General features: G+C 42.6%; 1 protein-coding gene across 1 annotated transcript; it reads left to right on the plus strand.

Annotated features, from left to right (window-relative positions):
• Positions 1 to 228: 228 nt before the first annotated feature.
• ANKK1 (ankyrin repeat and kinase domain containing 1) lies at positions 229 to 1,574 on the plus strand (the record flags this gene model as incomplete). Its single annotated transcript, XM_008939964.1, has 1 exon — positions 229 to 1,574. A coding segment is annotated over one exon (1,346 nt), but the record flags the coding sequence as incomplete, so codon positions are not given.
• Between the last annotated feature and the right edge of the window lie 13,901 nt (positions 1,575 to 15,475).

A 15,475-nucleotide genomic window follows, 5' to 3' on the forward strand; every position in this document is an offset into this window, starting at 1 on the left:
AAGTTAAGGAAAATGAACTATACAGGAAATAGCACTAATAGTTCCTGTGAGGAATCGTAGAGAAGAGGCCAAACTGCCTTGCCACTGCTTTCTAAGACTGCAGTCTTGCCTCATTTCATATTCTCTGTCTCTAAAATGATTTTATTTCATTTTATTTTCATTTGTGCACACCAAGTTATTTCACTTGGTCTTACTTTATTTCTCCTATTTTGTTTTCCCCAACTTAAGAAACTGATAATCAGGAAGTTCATATCCCACCTTCTTACAGTGAGGTTGAAAGCCCAGAGGACATCCTGTCTGAGGAAATCTGTAGGATTCATGAAAATGGCCTCACATTACTCCACCTCATGGTGATCCAGGGAGATGTGGAAAAGGTGAAGTTTCTCCTGAGCTGCAAAGCCAATGTGAACAGCCAGGTAGTCTGTGGCTACACCCCACTCATCATAGCTGTTCAGAAGAGGTCTCCAGAGATCTGCTCAGTTCTGATAGAGCACGATGCAGACATTAACATGCCAGATGATGATGGTTGGACACCTCTTCACTTTGCTGCTCAGAATGGGGATGACAGAATTGTACGCCTCTTGCTGGACCACCAGGCTCAGGTAAATTCACAGGAGCAAGACGGCTGGACTCCTCTGCACTTGGCAGCACAGAACAACTTTGAGAACGTGGCCCGAGTGCTGCTGTCTCGCCAGGCTGACTCCAACACCCAGGAGGCTGATGGGAAAACCGCCCTCCACGTGGCAGCTTGCTTTGGACATGTCAGCTTGGTGAAGCTGCTCGCCAGTCAAGGAGCCGACTTAGAGAAAAAGCAGAAGAACCACAGAACCCCACTTCACGTTGCTGTGGAGAGGGGGAAGTTCAGGGTAGTCCAGTACTTGCTGAAGAAAGGGACCTCTGTCAACAGCCTCGATCAAAATCACTACAGTGCCCTGCACCTGGCTGTGGTGAGGGGGAAGTATCTCATCTGTGAGAAACTCATCAAATACGGAGCCAATGTGGAGCTGAGGACAGACAAAGGCTGGACTCCTCTGCACCTGGCTGCTTTCAAAGGGCACGTTGAAATCATCCACCTGCTAAAAGACAGCCACGCCAAACTGAACACCAGGGGAGGCATGGACTGGACACCCCTTCACTTGGCCACGCGCTACAGCGACGAGCCGGTGGTCAGCGAGCTGCTGAGGTGTGGGGCAGATCCCAACATTGCTGAGAAGTCAGAGTGGGCCCCCCTACATTTTGCAGTCCAGCGGGGCTCCTTTTTGACTGTCATCAATCTTCTGGAGTGCAAGGCAGATGTGAACGCTAAGAACAAAGTGGGTTGGACACCCTTGCACCTCGCTGTCCTCAAGGGCAATATGGCCATTATAAAGACCCTGATTAAGGCTGGGGCGCTGCTTGATGTGGAAGATATCACTGGCTGTACAGCTCTCCAGTTGGCAATTAGACATCAGAGAGAAAACATCATTACACTCCTTCAAGGCAAGGACTTGTTGATGAATAAACTGGGGAACAGGACACTGAATGATGCTAAGATTTCAAGACCAAAATTTGTTCCAGGAAGGACAGATCTGTAGACTCGTCAAGTCTGGCATTTATGATTTTTTCCAATGACAGCTGTTATGCCTCAAACCACCAGATCCTGTCACCTGGTGATTACAGAAAATACTTTTCTTTTTTTTTTAAATAGAAGTTTCTAAGCATAAACACTGAAAGAGAAAGAAAATGGAGCTGCAAAAGGAAGCTAAGTTATTTTCCAGAGTCTGACTTGATGATGTTGGCTTTAGGCAATGCTTTCCTGTTTTAGTACTTGCTGTGCAGGGATGGAAATGGGTTTATACACACTCCCTTTTCACATGGGCAATATTGAAATTGTGCACAGCAACCCATATATAGGTGTGTGTGTGTCTTCCACGGATTTTATTGCTTTTATTCAATGCTTTCCTACAAAACAAATTGTTGTAAAATGGCTTTGGCAGAGGTGGGAATTGAATGATCAGATTCTCACCTTCTACTGGAAATAGACACGAAGCATATGGTACAGCAATGTGTCAGGTTTTCTAACATCTAACTTTTGTAACAAGAATAAAATAAAACAAGGAAAGAAGAAAAAAACTAGTAGAAAGTATTCAAATGGATGCAACACAAAATAAATTGCAGAATAATTCCACTCCATCCCTTCAGAATAAAAGAGCCAAGAGCTTTTTTGCTAAGTAGTCATATTATTTATTGACTGCCTCCACACTTCAGACTTTAAACATTGAGGCTATCACTACAAAGATAGCTCTAAGGATAAGCCAAAAAGTGGGTGTAGTTCTGAATCTTGTTCCCTCCCATGAGAGCTACCAGTAACCTCCAATCTTAGCTACAAAATGCTGCTGTGGGAGTTTTGTAGACTGGTTGAAAGAGTTCCTACTTAGAAGATCAGTATCAAATTTGGGTTACCCCAAATTCTCATAGCCTGGTGGTGTTTTAAGAGCGTGGAGCAGCTGGGAAAGTTAGCAGGTACTTACTCTGTGGAAATGGACAGGTAAGGCATGTAACAGTCAGCTGTACGTGTTAGCTTAAAAGGCACTATCTCTCTTAAGAGCCTTCCTTTAGTCTTGGAGGAGATGGGGTCTTCTGGAAAGCAGTGCTTAAAGGTTTGAGTTCAATTGCCTACATTCAGTCTTTTCTACTGAAAATGCATTAACTGTGGATGAGTAGAACAGGCTTTATACAAATGCATCCTGATTTTGTGTCTGGCCCTATTTGTGGGGGTTTCTGTTAGAGATGAATTATCAGGGAAATTGCTCAGCACTAAGTTAGGTAGCAGGGTTGGTCACTCAGTCTGACTGGGGAGAAAAGGAGACCTTTCTGGCCTGGAGGAAGTTGTCATCGTAGAGCTTGGTTACTTCTCTGACAGTCTTCATGGATTTGTTTCTTCTGTCATGGTAAGTAGCACTTTTGTGCCACTTGTTGTAATTCTACCACAATTTGCTAAGTAATTCCAAAAGGTGCCTGAGATTATGACTTTTTTTTCATCATCTTAGCTGGAAAGGTACTACAATACAAACAACCATTCCACAGCTCTGCAGGGGAGAAGATGCATCTTTCCTGATGGACATTATTAGCTGGGAGTCATTACAACAAGAAACTATTCCTTTTTTTATCCTTTATAGACATAGTAACAGAAAAGTCTCCTGTGCATGTAGTGCACTTGAGGTCCCAGCAAGCAAGCCAAAGCAATAATGCAAACATGTAATTTGCTTCCTACAGTGAGAGAATGGTGGGCTCCAGGCTACTGGGCTTACTGGGTCTGAACAGGCAGCTGGAAAGGCTCCAGTAGATGTGCTTGGGCTGAAAAGCACAGCTTGCATTAAAGATTAGGATGCTCCTAAACTTGGCCTGCCACTGGCAGTGGTTCATGTGTGGGGTGGAAAGGCCCCATTAGCACCAGTAGTGCCTGAGGCTCTGGTGGGAAGAGCAGAACACAAACCTGGGCAGGCACTGCTGGTGCCATGTGCTGTACTGCAGAAACAGCAACCCCTCCTCACACTCAGCCTCAAACAGGGGGCTCTTCGTAGCACATCAGAAGTTTTGCTTCTAATTAAAATGTCAGACTCATACTTGAACAGCCTGGAAATTTCTTGCTGAGACCTAAGCTGTTTAGCTGTTGTTGAGCTGTCAAAGGCATAACATCAAGGAAGTATGAGGCATAGACAGATAGGTCTCCCTTGGTGTGACATTTTTACTCCAATATCACTTTGAAGATGTTTTTCTTAGCAGTGATGCTTGAAATTCTGTAATATGATGGATGTGACTGGCAGCAGGACGTCCCCAAATAATAACATTCTAAAAAAAAAAAAAAAAATAAAAATCCAACAGCCAAAGAAACAACCCAAAACATCAGGGGTAACAGAAGTAAGTCCTGGGAGGGGTTTTGTGGGTAGTTGGTTCCACTGCTTGGCTGGTTTGGGGGTTTGATTTCTTTAATTAATGCTCTCAGGGGCTCATATTTGTGACAGGAAACTTCAGTGTTCATTTTGCTCTCCTTAATCTCCAGGTAGCAGCTGGGGGGACATGAAGGATTGGCTTCTGCCTGCTGTGCACAGTGTACGTTTCCCAGCTTGTCTGTGTTGATCACAACTGTTGCTTTCACCAAGTTGTAGAGACGTGAGAATTAAAAGCAGCATGGTTTGCTTCCTCATGCTTTATCCCTATGTATGCACTTCTTTGTTGATCTCTCTATTCCTACACCTGATGGCATTTGTGATAGATGAGAGGAATAATAGAAAAGCAGTTTGGGAACATGCTAATTTGATGTGGAAAATGAAGGAGTTTTATTTTCTTTTTTTTAAAGCATCAGTACGGTTGTTCTGTCTTTGCACTTTGTCAGCTAGTGCCACATAGTCTTCTCCTGCAGCCATCTCTTCTTGGCAAGTGAAGTCAAAAGGTTTAGGATACCAGCATCCCTCATAAATGCTGAGCAATGACAGGCATTAAAGGTTTAATTACTCTGTAGGGATGATTTGGGTTTTACTCTTGATGTTTGTGTCCAGCTCTGAAAATCCTGCAGCTGCAATTTAGAAAGCAGGTTGTATGGGTCTTCAGAAATCTGGACTCAGCTGTGAGTGCTGAGCTTTAGCAAAACTTCTGGCTTTACTGTAGCAGTGATGCCACCAGCTGCTTGTCAGACAGGAATGAAGGCAGATGTTCTCAACTATCACTTGGTTACAATGGAAAATGGGGGACAGGCAGAGGAGAGCAAGAATTTGAAGAACTCATTCCTAGAGCTGCTTGCATTTACCTGATTTGCAGAGAGATCATCTGCTCTTGATGTTCTGCAAAATGGCAGCTGCAGACATTGGCCAAAAGAAGAAAGGACTGGCTGCAAGGCATACTTCCGACACTTGGACCTTTTCTGCACAGCTCTTTCTCTAAATTTAGCTGTATTGATTTGGCTGGGGAAAGGGTATGTCTCCACTGCTTAATATAATTTGAAATACAGAGAAAAGAAGAAATCCAATTGCCATGTAATTCAGCAGTTCATTTCTGTCGTCACTCTCATAGAAAAACAAAATTCCATTCTGTGTTACAGAATGCTCTCAGGAAGAGCTTAATCAAATTTATAATGAAAATAACAGGGGATTAAGAAGACGCAAGGGAAATACTTTGCTCTTGCAGAACATTACAGAGGTGATAGAAGCAATCTGCAGAGAAAATTACCTGTTTGCTGCTCAGTTTCTATAGAAATTAAATGAGTCTTTACAAACTCTGGAAAACTGCATTCCAGCCTCTGCTTTGTGACTGCCACTTCCAGCTTGTTATTTCTAAAATTAATCGTAGGTCTCCATTCCCCCCCCTCCTTTTTCCCTTGTTCAAGTACATTTTAGTCTTTTGTCCCTGCTGATAAATATACTGATGATTATATCATGCTCTTAAGCAAGCACTGCCAACGCTGACAGCCAAGGCAGCACATGTCAGCAGTGTCTTTTGAAGGGAACAGTAACAGGACATAAATCTTCTAAATGGCTCATTTCTTGAGTGCACTGTTTAGACCTTTCAGAAGACCAAAACCGTTGACCTTTAGGCCTCACAAAAATCATGTCTTTAATGTATCTAAAGTTGCTTGGGTGAACAGGGTAGCATTCCTCACTTTGCCACTGATCTTCTTCAAGGCAAGTGCTTCTCCAGCACAAGATGATTCTTCTCTTTAGCATTAGCAATGTCTCTGAGCATTGCATGGACTGGAAGGACTGTCTTTAAACACTTGAAGTGCAGGGACAGCTCTGAGCATTGCCTGCACTATCCCAAACTCAGCATGAAAGGCAGCCATACATGCTGAGGGGTTTTGCTTGCTCGTGTTTGGCACATTTGTACAGCACCTTCAGCAGTGGATTCTCAGCACCCTTCATTTTCCTGTAAAAATAATATAAAGTTTCACATTGATCTTCTTGTTGCCTGTCTCATTTTCTGCAGTGTTATTTCTTCTATTGCATAAGGGGGTGGGAGGGAGTAGATGAGGCTTTCCCAGTACTGGAGGAAAAGGTGATTTCTGTGATAGGGTTGGAAAGCTCACTGGTCTATTTGTATTTGTTGTAAAAGGCATTGAGATCTGTAGTTGGAAAGCAGAAAGGAAGAGCCAGGTTTTATTGTGCATCAGCCCTGTGTAGGCCAAACTTACTCTGTCTGTCTTTGGCCCTGTGGACTAGGATCAGAAATTTCTCAGCTTGGAAAGTGCCATTAGCAGACAGAGCTGTGAAGCACATGCCTGCCAATAATCTCATACAGCAGAGCTCTCCATTGTGATGTTGTTTTTTTGTAAGGGACTCAAAAGCAACATCTGCCTCTTGCACTGAGACTTGATGCTTTGTTAGAGTTCCAGTTTCATTTGGCCATGGAGTAGTAGAGTGGGTGAATATTTTATGATGGAGCTGTTGCTTTTCCCTATCAGTCATGGTTGATCTGGAGGACAAATCTCAAGCAGCTTGATGCCTAGAAGCATTTGGATCCAGGGCTCTAGCTGGTAGAATAATGTAGAGCTGCAGCACTCCAGATTGGGTGAAATGTGGAAAAGGGAAGGGAGACGCTGTGTGTCCACTGCCAGACATCCCTGGATTACCCAATAAGCCCGTATGCAAAGTCCATGGGCAAACAACTAGAGAATTTGCTAAGTACTTTACTTGTGTTTGCTTTGGAAATACAATCCTGAGCAGATTCCTGATTTCATGTCAGGGAATTCTGTAGAGCATTTATTCACTGCATCCTGACAGGCTGACTCAGGAGTGCTGCCCTAAACCTCTCTGCATCGTGGGGCAGCTGCAGCCAGCATGAAGCACAGGGAGAGTTTCAGATCAATAGCCCTTCAAACCTTTCTCTTTCTTTGTGGCTGGGATCATTCTGGAAATTAACCATCTCAGTGTAAAGGATCAATGTTCAGCTTGCATTAGTCCTATGCATGCTTTAAAAGGTTTTAACAGAGCTGAAACCTGGGTTTTCTGTGGGTTGTACTTTTGAAACTGAAAACCAAATTGAAGCTAGACACTGAATCTCTGTCATCTCACATCTTGTGACGTGCAATTCATTACTGATTTGATTTCATGGTGGTTTTCATATACTTGGCACTATGCATGGTAGAAGATGGTGGCAAATCAATTCTAGAGGTGCCGGGGTTGTCAGGCAATTACAGATGTCTTTAGTTAATGAAGCCCTTGCTGCTGACATATGGGGAGCAGGGTGCTTTTAGGATATCTCTGTATGGACCTGGCTAGGAGACTAAATCACAGCAATATTTACTAATTTAAACAAAACAAAATGCCCACAGCCAGTATGACACTTGTTCTTTTCCACATTTCTTTACTACTGCCCTTTGCTCTGGGTTAAAGCTACAGCTGATTTGTTTCCTGTGAGCTTTTTTTGAAGCCACCCCACGCTCTGTTAATTCACTGTCATGCAATTTGGGCATACTAAACCTGCTGTCTGCATTCAATTCCCACTGCATCTGTCCAAGGCATCCATGGGGAAATGGCCAGGGTGTGACTTTTAACATATTCAGTTCTCAACAAACACCACACAAACAAATTCAGTGAGGAGTAAATGCATCAACAGAACCAAGTAGTGGTCTTACCACATCTCACATTCTTGCTAGAGAGGTAAAAGATAGATAGGACACTTAACAATTTCTTAAGTGCTGTCTGCTTTCTTCATGCTATGTCTGACTATAGACATTTTTACACATAAGAAATTTACAACCTAACTAAAAGAAAGTGAGCAAGGGATGATTTGCCATGTGTAGCATGGAGCAATAACATTTCTGATGGAAAAACTTGCTTGCAGTAGAGGTGGTTTCGTCATGATGAAATGTTTTGTGGACACCATTAAAATTCAGGTTTTCTGAGGGGAACCCTTCACAGTAAAATGTTTTGAAATGAAATATTTCAGTCTGATTTTGTTTCAAATGGCTCAAACATCAGATATTTTTGTTGCAGTATTGCTGGATTGAGAATAATGCAGAATGTCTAGTCCTTTCTCAGCACAAATCCATCCCTGGCATTACCTGCATGCCCAGTCACATCTCGCTTGCAAAATGATCTCTCCTATTGGTGTGACTCTGATCATAACAGCACATGGTCATAGCACAGGGTCACGAAAATTGCACCACCTGCTTGGGGTCCCACATGTCTGCTTGGAAAAGCAGATTAAGCAGCGTTCAAATCTATAGGCAGTTCTACTGTTTTGCTTAAATTTTCCTAAAGCAATGCATTTTCAGACCAGAAACCTTTAGAAGTCACTACTTTCTTCTGGGTGTCTCCAGTGTTTGCTTCTCTAAGTGGCCTTCTCTCAGCAGTGGGAACTCTAGAGTGGGGCAAAGCTCCTGCTTCCCAGTCACTACAAATTGGTTGCTTGGTAGTACTGGAGTTATATAGATGTGCCATTAAATTAAAATTAAAATAATCCCACATTTTGTAGGAAAATGGATCTAAAAGTACATCTTAGGAAAAAAAAAGTCTGGTTTAGAAACACTTGTTTTTTGCTATGGACCCTCTAGGTGTGGAGAATCAAGATGTTTCTGACAGCAGTGATGTGAATGTAGGAGGGGTGATTTTAATGTAAGAAGAAATAGTGAAGTCTATGTGTTTCTTTTTATTACAAGGAGGTGGTTGCAGGATCTGCACTGTATCAGACATGAGTGTAAGACATGCCTTACTCCTGCACAGGCTTTTCATGGCCTGACATAACTAATCCTGCTCTGGTTGCTCTCTTTCCAGACTATCCAGCACTTACCTGTGCTACTCCCCACCTTTGTGGAGTGTTCTCATGCTCCTCCTTTGAAATAAAACCAGTTCTCCAAAAGCAGCTCTCCACCCAGTTCTATCCTTGCATGCAGCTGTGAGCTAACTTCCATAGGAGTAATGGAACAAATCCTGCCTGGGTATCAAGGAGCACTTGTGATTTGTTCCTACCTGGTATTTCATCCCCAACAAGTTTAACATCATCTGATCCTCTCGCTAGCTGCTACTTTCCTCTACTCTGGCTTAGAGCACAGCATGAACCCCTTCTCTTCTGCAACTTGCTGCTGGCCTAGTTACAACCCCTCTTTCACTTAAGAGTACTTTTACAGTACTGCTAGCCCAACTGGCTAGCTGACTCAAAACTGGGAGAAATCAGGGATGATGTCTTTGCTCAGAGTAAATACTGATCTTTCTGGCAATGTTTGGCACTACCAAGAGCAGCATTTTGAAGGAGCCTTGAGGATGGTATCCTGTCTTCCACCTAAAACTGTCCCTGGAACACATATTTCTAACATGTCCAGTTACAGAGATCACTACCCAGGGCAATTAATTCCACTACAATATTCTTACGATTTAAAAGAAGAAGAAGAAAAAAATGTGACCTAGAGCTTAATCTTTATCTTCCTTGCTGTAGTTCAAATAAGGACGTAAGAGATTTCACCTAAAAATAGGTCAGTCACAACTAGAAGTGTACAAAAACAGTCTCATTTGTAATTTACCAAGCCCTGGATCATGAAGCAAACTCTCTTGCAGAGGTGATTTACAAATAGATTAAAATCCTTTGAGAATAGAGTTAATCACTTAATGATACAGAGAGGCAGTTGCTCATTGTATCTGTGTTGAAAAGCTGCATTCTGTTTGGTTAGCAGGAAAGACTGCTGCTGCTTTTATGAGTCACAAAGTACTCCTGCATTTAATAAAATGCTCTGCTTTTGCAAGGATGTGATGCCATAGCTTTTCAAGTGAGTCTCTCAGATTTACCCAGTGAAGTTGGAATTTAGGGCCATGGGTCACCAGACCAGAGTTTTGTGTCTGAAACCTGAAAATATGCAACTCTTTCATGAATTAACCTGTGTTTATGCTTAGCTTAAGCTAACCAATTACCACAAGGGATCCGTGTGAAAATCTTAACTCTGATTTTATTGCAACTCCCTCCTGTCCTCTTCCAGGGAGACATGTTAAGGCAGAGGAGTGGTGTTCTTATGACCATGAAGATTTTATTGCTCTTCTTTCATGAACATTTCTGTCTCTTCCAAGCAGGAAAAAAAAGAAACAAGAAATCCTTATAAAGAGTTGAGGGAACTAGTTTATCCTTTTTGGAAAAGACTCCAGTCTGCCTTTATGTTGAAGAAGTATTTGTTGCCTATTGGCCAGCATGATTTCTCCCAGGAGAGCTGAGTAGGTCTATTGGCTGGCCAGTGTGCTGCTCCTTTTGACTAGACACAGTTGTGTACTGTTTATGGTTTAACCCTAGAGACCCCAGTAACACAGGAAACTGTCACAGGGCATCGACCCACCATGAGTTTTTTTAAAAGTAAGAGAAAGAAAATCAACAATGACTATGGAACAACCAGATGAAAACGGAGAAAAGGTGGAACTGACATAAAAGCTGGTGAGGTTCTTGGAGAACAAGTGCTTTCAAGATTGTTTTCACGTTAACAAGATGTTCAGGATGTCAAGACACTTCATGTTGCTGAAGGGAGTGGGTTAAATGGGCATTCCACAATTGCATAAACATATCCATGCACTAGAAACAGAGGAAACCCACTTCAGCCTTTTTGGGGTTTGATCCCAAGAATGCCATTAGTCAAGGGAAGAGGGAATGGGATGAGGAAGATGTGCACACCAGTTTCCAGGATTTAAAAGTTAGTAGGGGTTCTAAGATCAACAGCAAGCCACAGATACACAGAAACAGTAAATCCAAAGGCTTTAAGACTTTCAAAACATTTCCAAAGACACTTATGCTGAAATCAAGAAGGATCTGTCAGACAAATTTCTCAGGCATCCTCTCTTTTGCATCCTTTGTGGGCACTGACTCCTAGCAACATGCAAGGTGAAAACGTTTTCAGGGTTTATTTGAAGATTTTCAGCTTGGAGGAATGCTGGAAAGGGAAGGGATTTCCCCAAAAGGTCTAAATAACCAGAGGGAAGGGGTTGGGCTGGTTTTGTGCAGACCAGGTCTGTCAGTTTCTTCCACTGTTAGTCTTCTAAAAGGCAAACAAAAAGGGGAGAAAGCTGGGTTTGCTGTGTGGTCCCTGGAAGAAAGAAGCAAAAGCCTTGGTGGCACTGCCTTTGCTCTCCCCTCTAGTGCAAGGACATGCCAGGAGGAACCCCTGTGAATGGGGTGCCCTACCCCACTGCTGTCAGCAGCAGTGACTGTTAGTGCAGGGTGACAGTGTTACTCCAAGGCTTGCTTTTAAATATCTGACTTCAAGCACCTTCCTTTATGTAGATAGCCTTATTTTTTCAGACTGGTTAGGTGAGGAACAGCATCTCAAAATCAGTCTGCTTCATGGAAAACTTCCCTTTGCTTGTTTTAATTAGGTGGTAGAGTTTACTAGTGTTCTCCCTTTCACAGGTATCTCTGAATCATGTTCTAGTTCTTAGTACTTCACTCTCTGTAATCTTTTTGAGCAATTCTGGTTCCATCTTTGAAGTAATTTACTGAGCTTGTTTATCAAAAAGGCAATCAGACATGTTTCTTGCAAGATGCCCCGAGAACTGCCACACAGACCTGAATATTTCCTTTGATAGGTGTGCTCAGACACACAGGCATATCTCCATGGCTGAACAGGTTACCATGCATGAACTGAGCCTCAGTAAATCACTCTTTGCATAATCTTAACTCGTAGCAAGTGCGAGGCAGGCATGTTAATGTAAACATAATGAAGGAATGTAACCTCAAGCATATGCCACCAGCTGAGAACATTCACAAACTCAATTACCATAGCACAGTAAATTGCCAAGCCACAATAATTCAGTCATAAATCTACATGCCTAGGTTAATTTGGTGTGACTTCTGCATCTAAACTCCAGCTTTCCTGTATATTGCAGAAGCCAATTCCCTGTTGTTCTGCATTGGTACTGTCATTTCTATCAAAGCAGAGTGCAAAGTGAGTCTGCAGTGCTACAAAGGCACAAACATTTTTCCTGATGTCTCTGCTTTTAGCCAGCCTACTTGTTAGACAGGTGTTCTGTAGCTCATTTCCCAACTAGACAGTTTTGTCTTGGGTCAAACCCTTTCATTCCCTATCATTATCTGTACTATTCCTTGCTGGTGAACCCAGCCCAAGGCCCTTAAGGAGGTAGAAGCTGTAGCTCAGCTCTTTAATATCAACTCCATGTGTCATTGAATCATGTCATGCAATGGATTTAATGCAGGTCAGGCACAGACACCTGTATGTTTTCAACCTACTAGCCAGAGCAAAAGACATCATATTTATGTCAGCATCAGACCAGGCATGGGGTGTCCCCTGATGTGAGCAAAGGCCTTCTCATGCCATCACACTGCACCTCTCTTTAAAGGAACCACAGCAGCTGCTTTGCAATATTGCCATTTTTTTCTAGCAAACTGGAAGAATTATGGTTGCTCAAAGTGACTTTTATTTTTGACTAAAGCTGTCTTAAAGGGAGGGAGGTATTCTGAAAGAAATGTGCAGGCATATTTGTTTAGCACTAGACTACCCATTTCTTCATACAGACGTGCTCTCAACTCATTCCCTGTCTCTTTCTATCATATTTTCAGCTCATGGATTTTCCTCTGTAGCCTTGTACATTTCCCAGCTTATGGTTTGACAGCTCTTTGAACTCGTGCTCATGAGATCTGCGTGGAGATTTTCTTTGCTGCTGTTGGCTCCTGTGTTGCTGTTACTAGATACAAAACAGAATTTCTTCATAATGTTAATTTAGGGGATTTTTTTTTTTTTTTTTTTTTGCTTTTCCCTGTGCTCCGAGAAGCAAATTAGCTTCATGGCTACATTATTAAATAAATATTAACAATGGTCATTAAATGTTTGATGCAATTACAGAGGCTGAGGTTATGGCTCGATTTTCTCTCAAGTGAGGTTTATAGCCCTTTATGTTTGGTCTGCATGTAACTGAAAGGGCTTTCTGTAGTGGTTAAACCACAGATGAATACAGCCAGGAAGCTGAGATCTCTCTGAGGACACTTGTCTCCTACTGATGTTTCCTCTACAGTGCAGCCCTGCTGGGGCCTGCTGGGAGAAGCTGGAGCGAGGATGTCACTGCAATGGGCATGCAGAGGGGATGGAGGGAAGCAGGCACAGGGCTTGCTGGAGCAGGAAACCAGCATGCTGCTGAAGAGATGTGGCTTCACAGCTACCTCTCTCCACCATCTGCTGTATTAGGCAGGAGACATGCAGACCCTGCCCTCCTGGGCTGCTCGCAGAGCTGATGACTCTCCCACATCTCAGACGGGGCAGTGGGCCTAGGAGGCTGATTTACCTCATCTGCTCTGTGTTGAGGAGACTCTCCAGTGAAGTGATAGCAGCTGAATTCCACAGTCACCCTGCAGAGCCTATTTTAATCAGCCTTCTGTGTACCTGTGGCTTCTATTTTGTTTTATAAAACTTGCTGCTAACATACAGGTCATATTCCTGAAACAAAGCAAACTCCCCTAGCAGTGTGTTACTATTGTTATAGTGGCTTGGTTAAAAACAGGAGTGATGGCTTCTAATGTAGAGCAAGCACAAAACCTGTGCTGTTTGCTTGCTTCCCTTCAGCAAATCTGGCATGAAATCCTGCAGCTGAGATTTAAGTGATGTAATCTTTACAGTCTCATCAAAGCTATGGATCCAGCTGATTGCATGCAGCAGGGAAGCAATGCTAAGCTTGGTTAAATGTGCTCACTCGTTTTCATTATCCCACTTTTTTTCATGGGCCCAGCGTGGCAGCTTGGGAATGCAGAATGTTTTTTCCTCATTTAAAGGCCCTGGGTTTTGCTTTGCTTCTGAAGTCTCTTTAAATGCATTTTTAGGTCTGTTAATTATTCATTATACCTTAATTATATTTAGTCCACCATCATCACTGTTTCTTTGGTGAAGTTGTTATTTATGAGTCAAAAGCTATTTATGAAGCAGACAGTCTGGTATCATCAGAAAGATGGGAGTTGGGGGAGCAGTTTTAACTGTTAAAAGAAGCTTTGATTAAAGAGAGTGAGTTAATTTAACAAGTGCAACTGGATTTCTTTTTTGCTAGATGTGTAGGAGAAAGCCCACCCATTAATCTGTCAGGCCTGACCTGAAGCCATAGGACTTGCTCAAATGCCCCAGGAGATGGACAGATTGGTTCCATTTTATTTCTTTTGAATGGTGTGAACAGTGGTTGCTGGGCTTGTTTTGTAGTCCACGGGCTCAAAAGTAAAAGTTTTGTAAGGGAGAACCTCATAGTTGCTGGCCTTTTATCCTGACAGGCTGGGGCTAGACATAGAATCATAGAACCCCTTAGGCTGGGAGAGCCCTTTAAGGCTGGTGTGTTCCCTGTTGTTTCATCTTGGAATATAGTTTGTTCTGTTGTGTAAGGATGGGGGGATGCAGGGGTGGGGATGGGGTGTTGTCACTTGAGCACCTAATTGTCCCTCAGTCATAGTGGCATTCAACTGGATCATACAGCAAGAAGCATCCCTTGCAATGTCTTTACTAAAACCTGTTATGCAAGACCAAGTGATAGAGGTGGACAGCTGAAACACTCCCACTGATATGAACTCTTACATGAGGTGTGATGAGCCAAGTGGAGTCCATAATTATTTTTTGGTGGCATATTAACTTCTTCATAAAATGCAGAATTAAAAATATTGTACTTATACAAATTGTCTGCAGTTCCATAGGGGTCTGACAGCTTCTCTTTATTTTCCCCATGCAGAAAGATAGTGAGTTTGTAGATTCCACGTAACTGTTTATTATCCACAAATTCATAAAGGCTGCTGCTTTTGTTTGACTCACAAATAGTTTCCCTCAACTTTCACAGCTCAGGTAGACATGCCCTAGTGAGAGCAGTGGCTTTCAGTCTTCATCTTGAACCTGTACTGCTATGGACCTGATGTGAATGAGTCGTACCAAAAAGAAAAGAGGCAGCTGTTGTCATGCCAGAAGTGCAACCATGACTGCTCTCAGTCAGGTACTTATCTGTTTTTCATCCCTTCATCCTCCAAATCCTCCCTAGTCTGCTTCTGTAAAGAAGAGAAGGGAGATGGAGAAATTTAAGAGCATGTTCTTTCCTTATCAGTGTCTTTCTGCACCCTTTCTTTCCCATCTCTCATTCTCCTGGCTTCAGTCTAGACAAAAGCTAGAATTCTTAAGGGATAGACTGGGACAATGGACAGAAAGAAGAGATGCAACTAATTTGAAAAGCACAACAAAATACAAGCTCTCATCTGAAGCCCATCCTTTCCTGGTACGTGTTTGTACAATGTACAGCATAAGTGTGGGTCCCTAGAGTCTGACCCCCTAACAGCTAAACACCAGTGCTGCTGCTTCTGATAAAAAGAATGAAATAAGCATATAACATCAGGGTAGCTTGTGCAAGTCTCTGTTTAATTACAGTGCTGCATGAAGACATTTGTTGGTGTCACATGTACTCGTGATGGGTATCATACATTCTTGACTCTTCAGGCAGTCAAATTTTCCCTGGAGATTTTCACCACAGAGGTAGTGGCTTTTTTATTCTGTTTGTTGTTTTATTTCAGC

Source organism: Merops nubicus, unplaced genomic scaffold, assembly GCF_000691845.1.
Source record: "Merops nubicus isolate BGI_N331 unplaced genomic scaffold, ASM69184v1 scaffold6675, whole genome shotgun sequence".
NCBI classification, from domain to species: domain Eukaryota; kingdom Metazoa; phylum Chordata; class Aves; order Coraciiformes; family Meropidae; genus Merops; species Merops nubicus.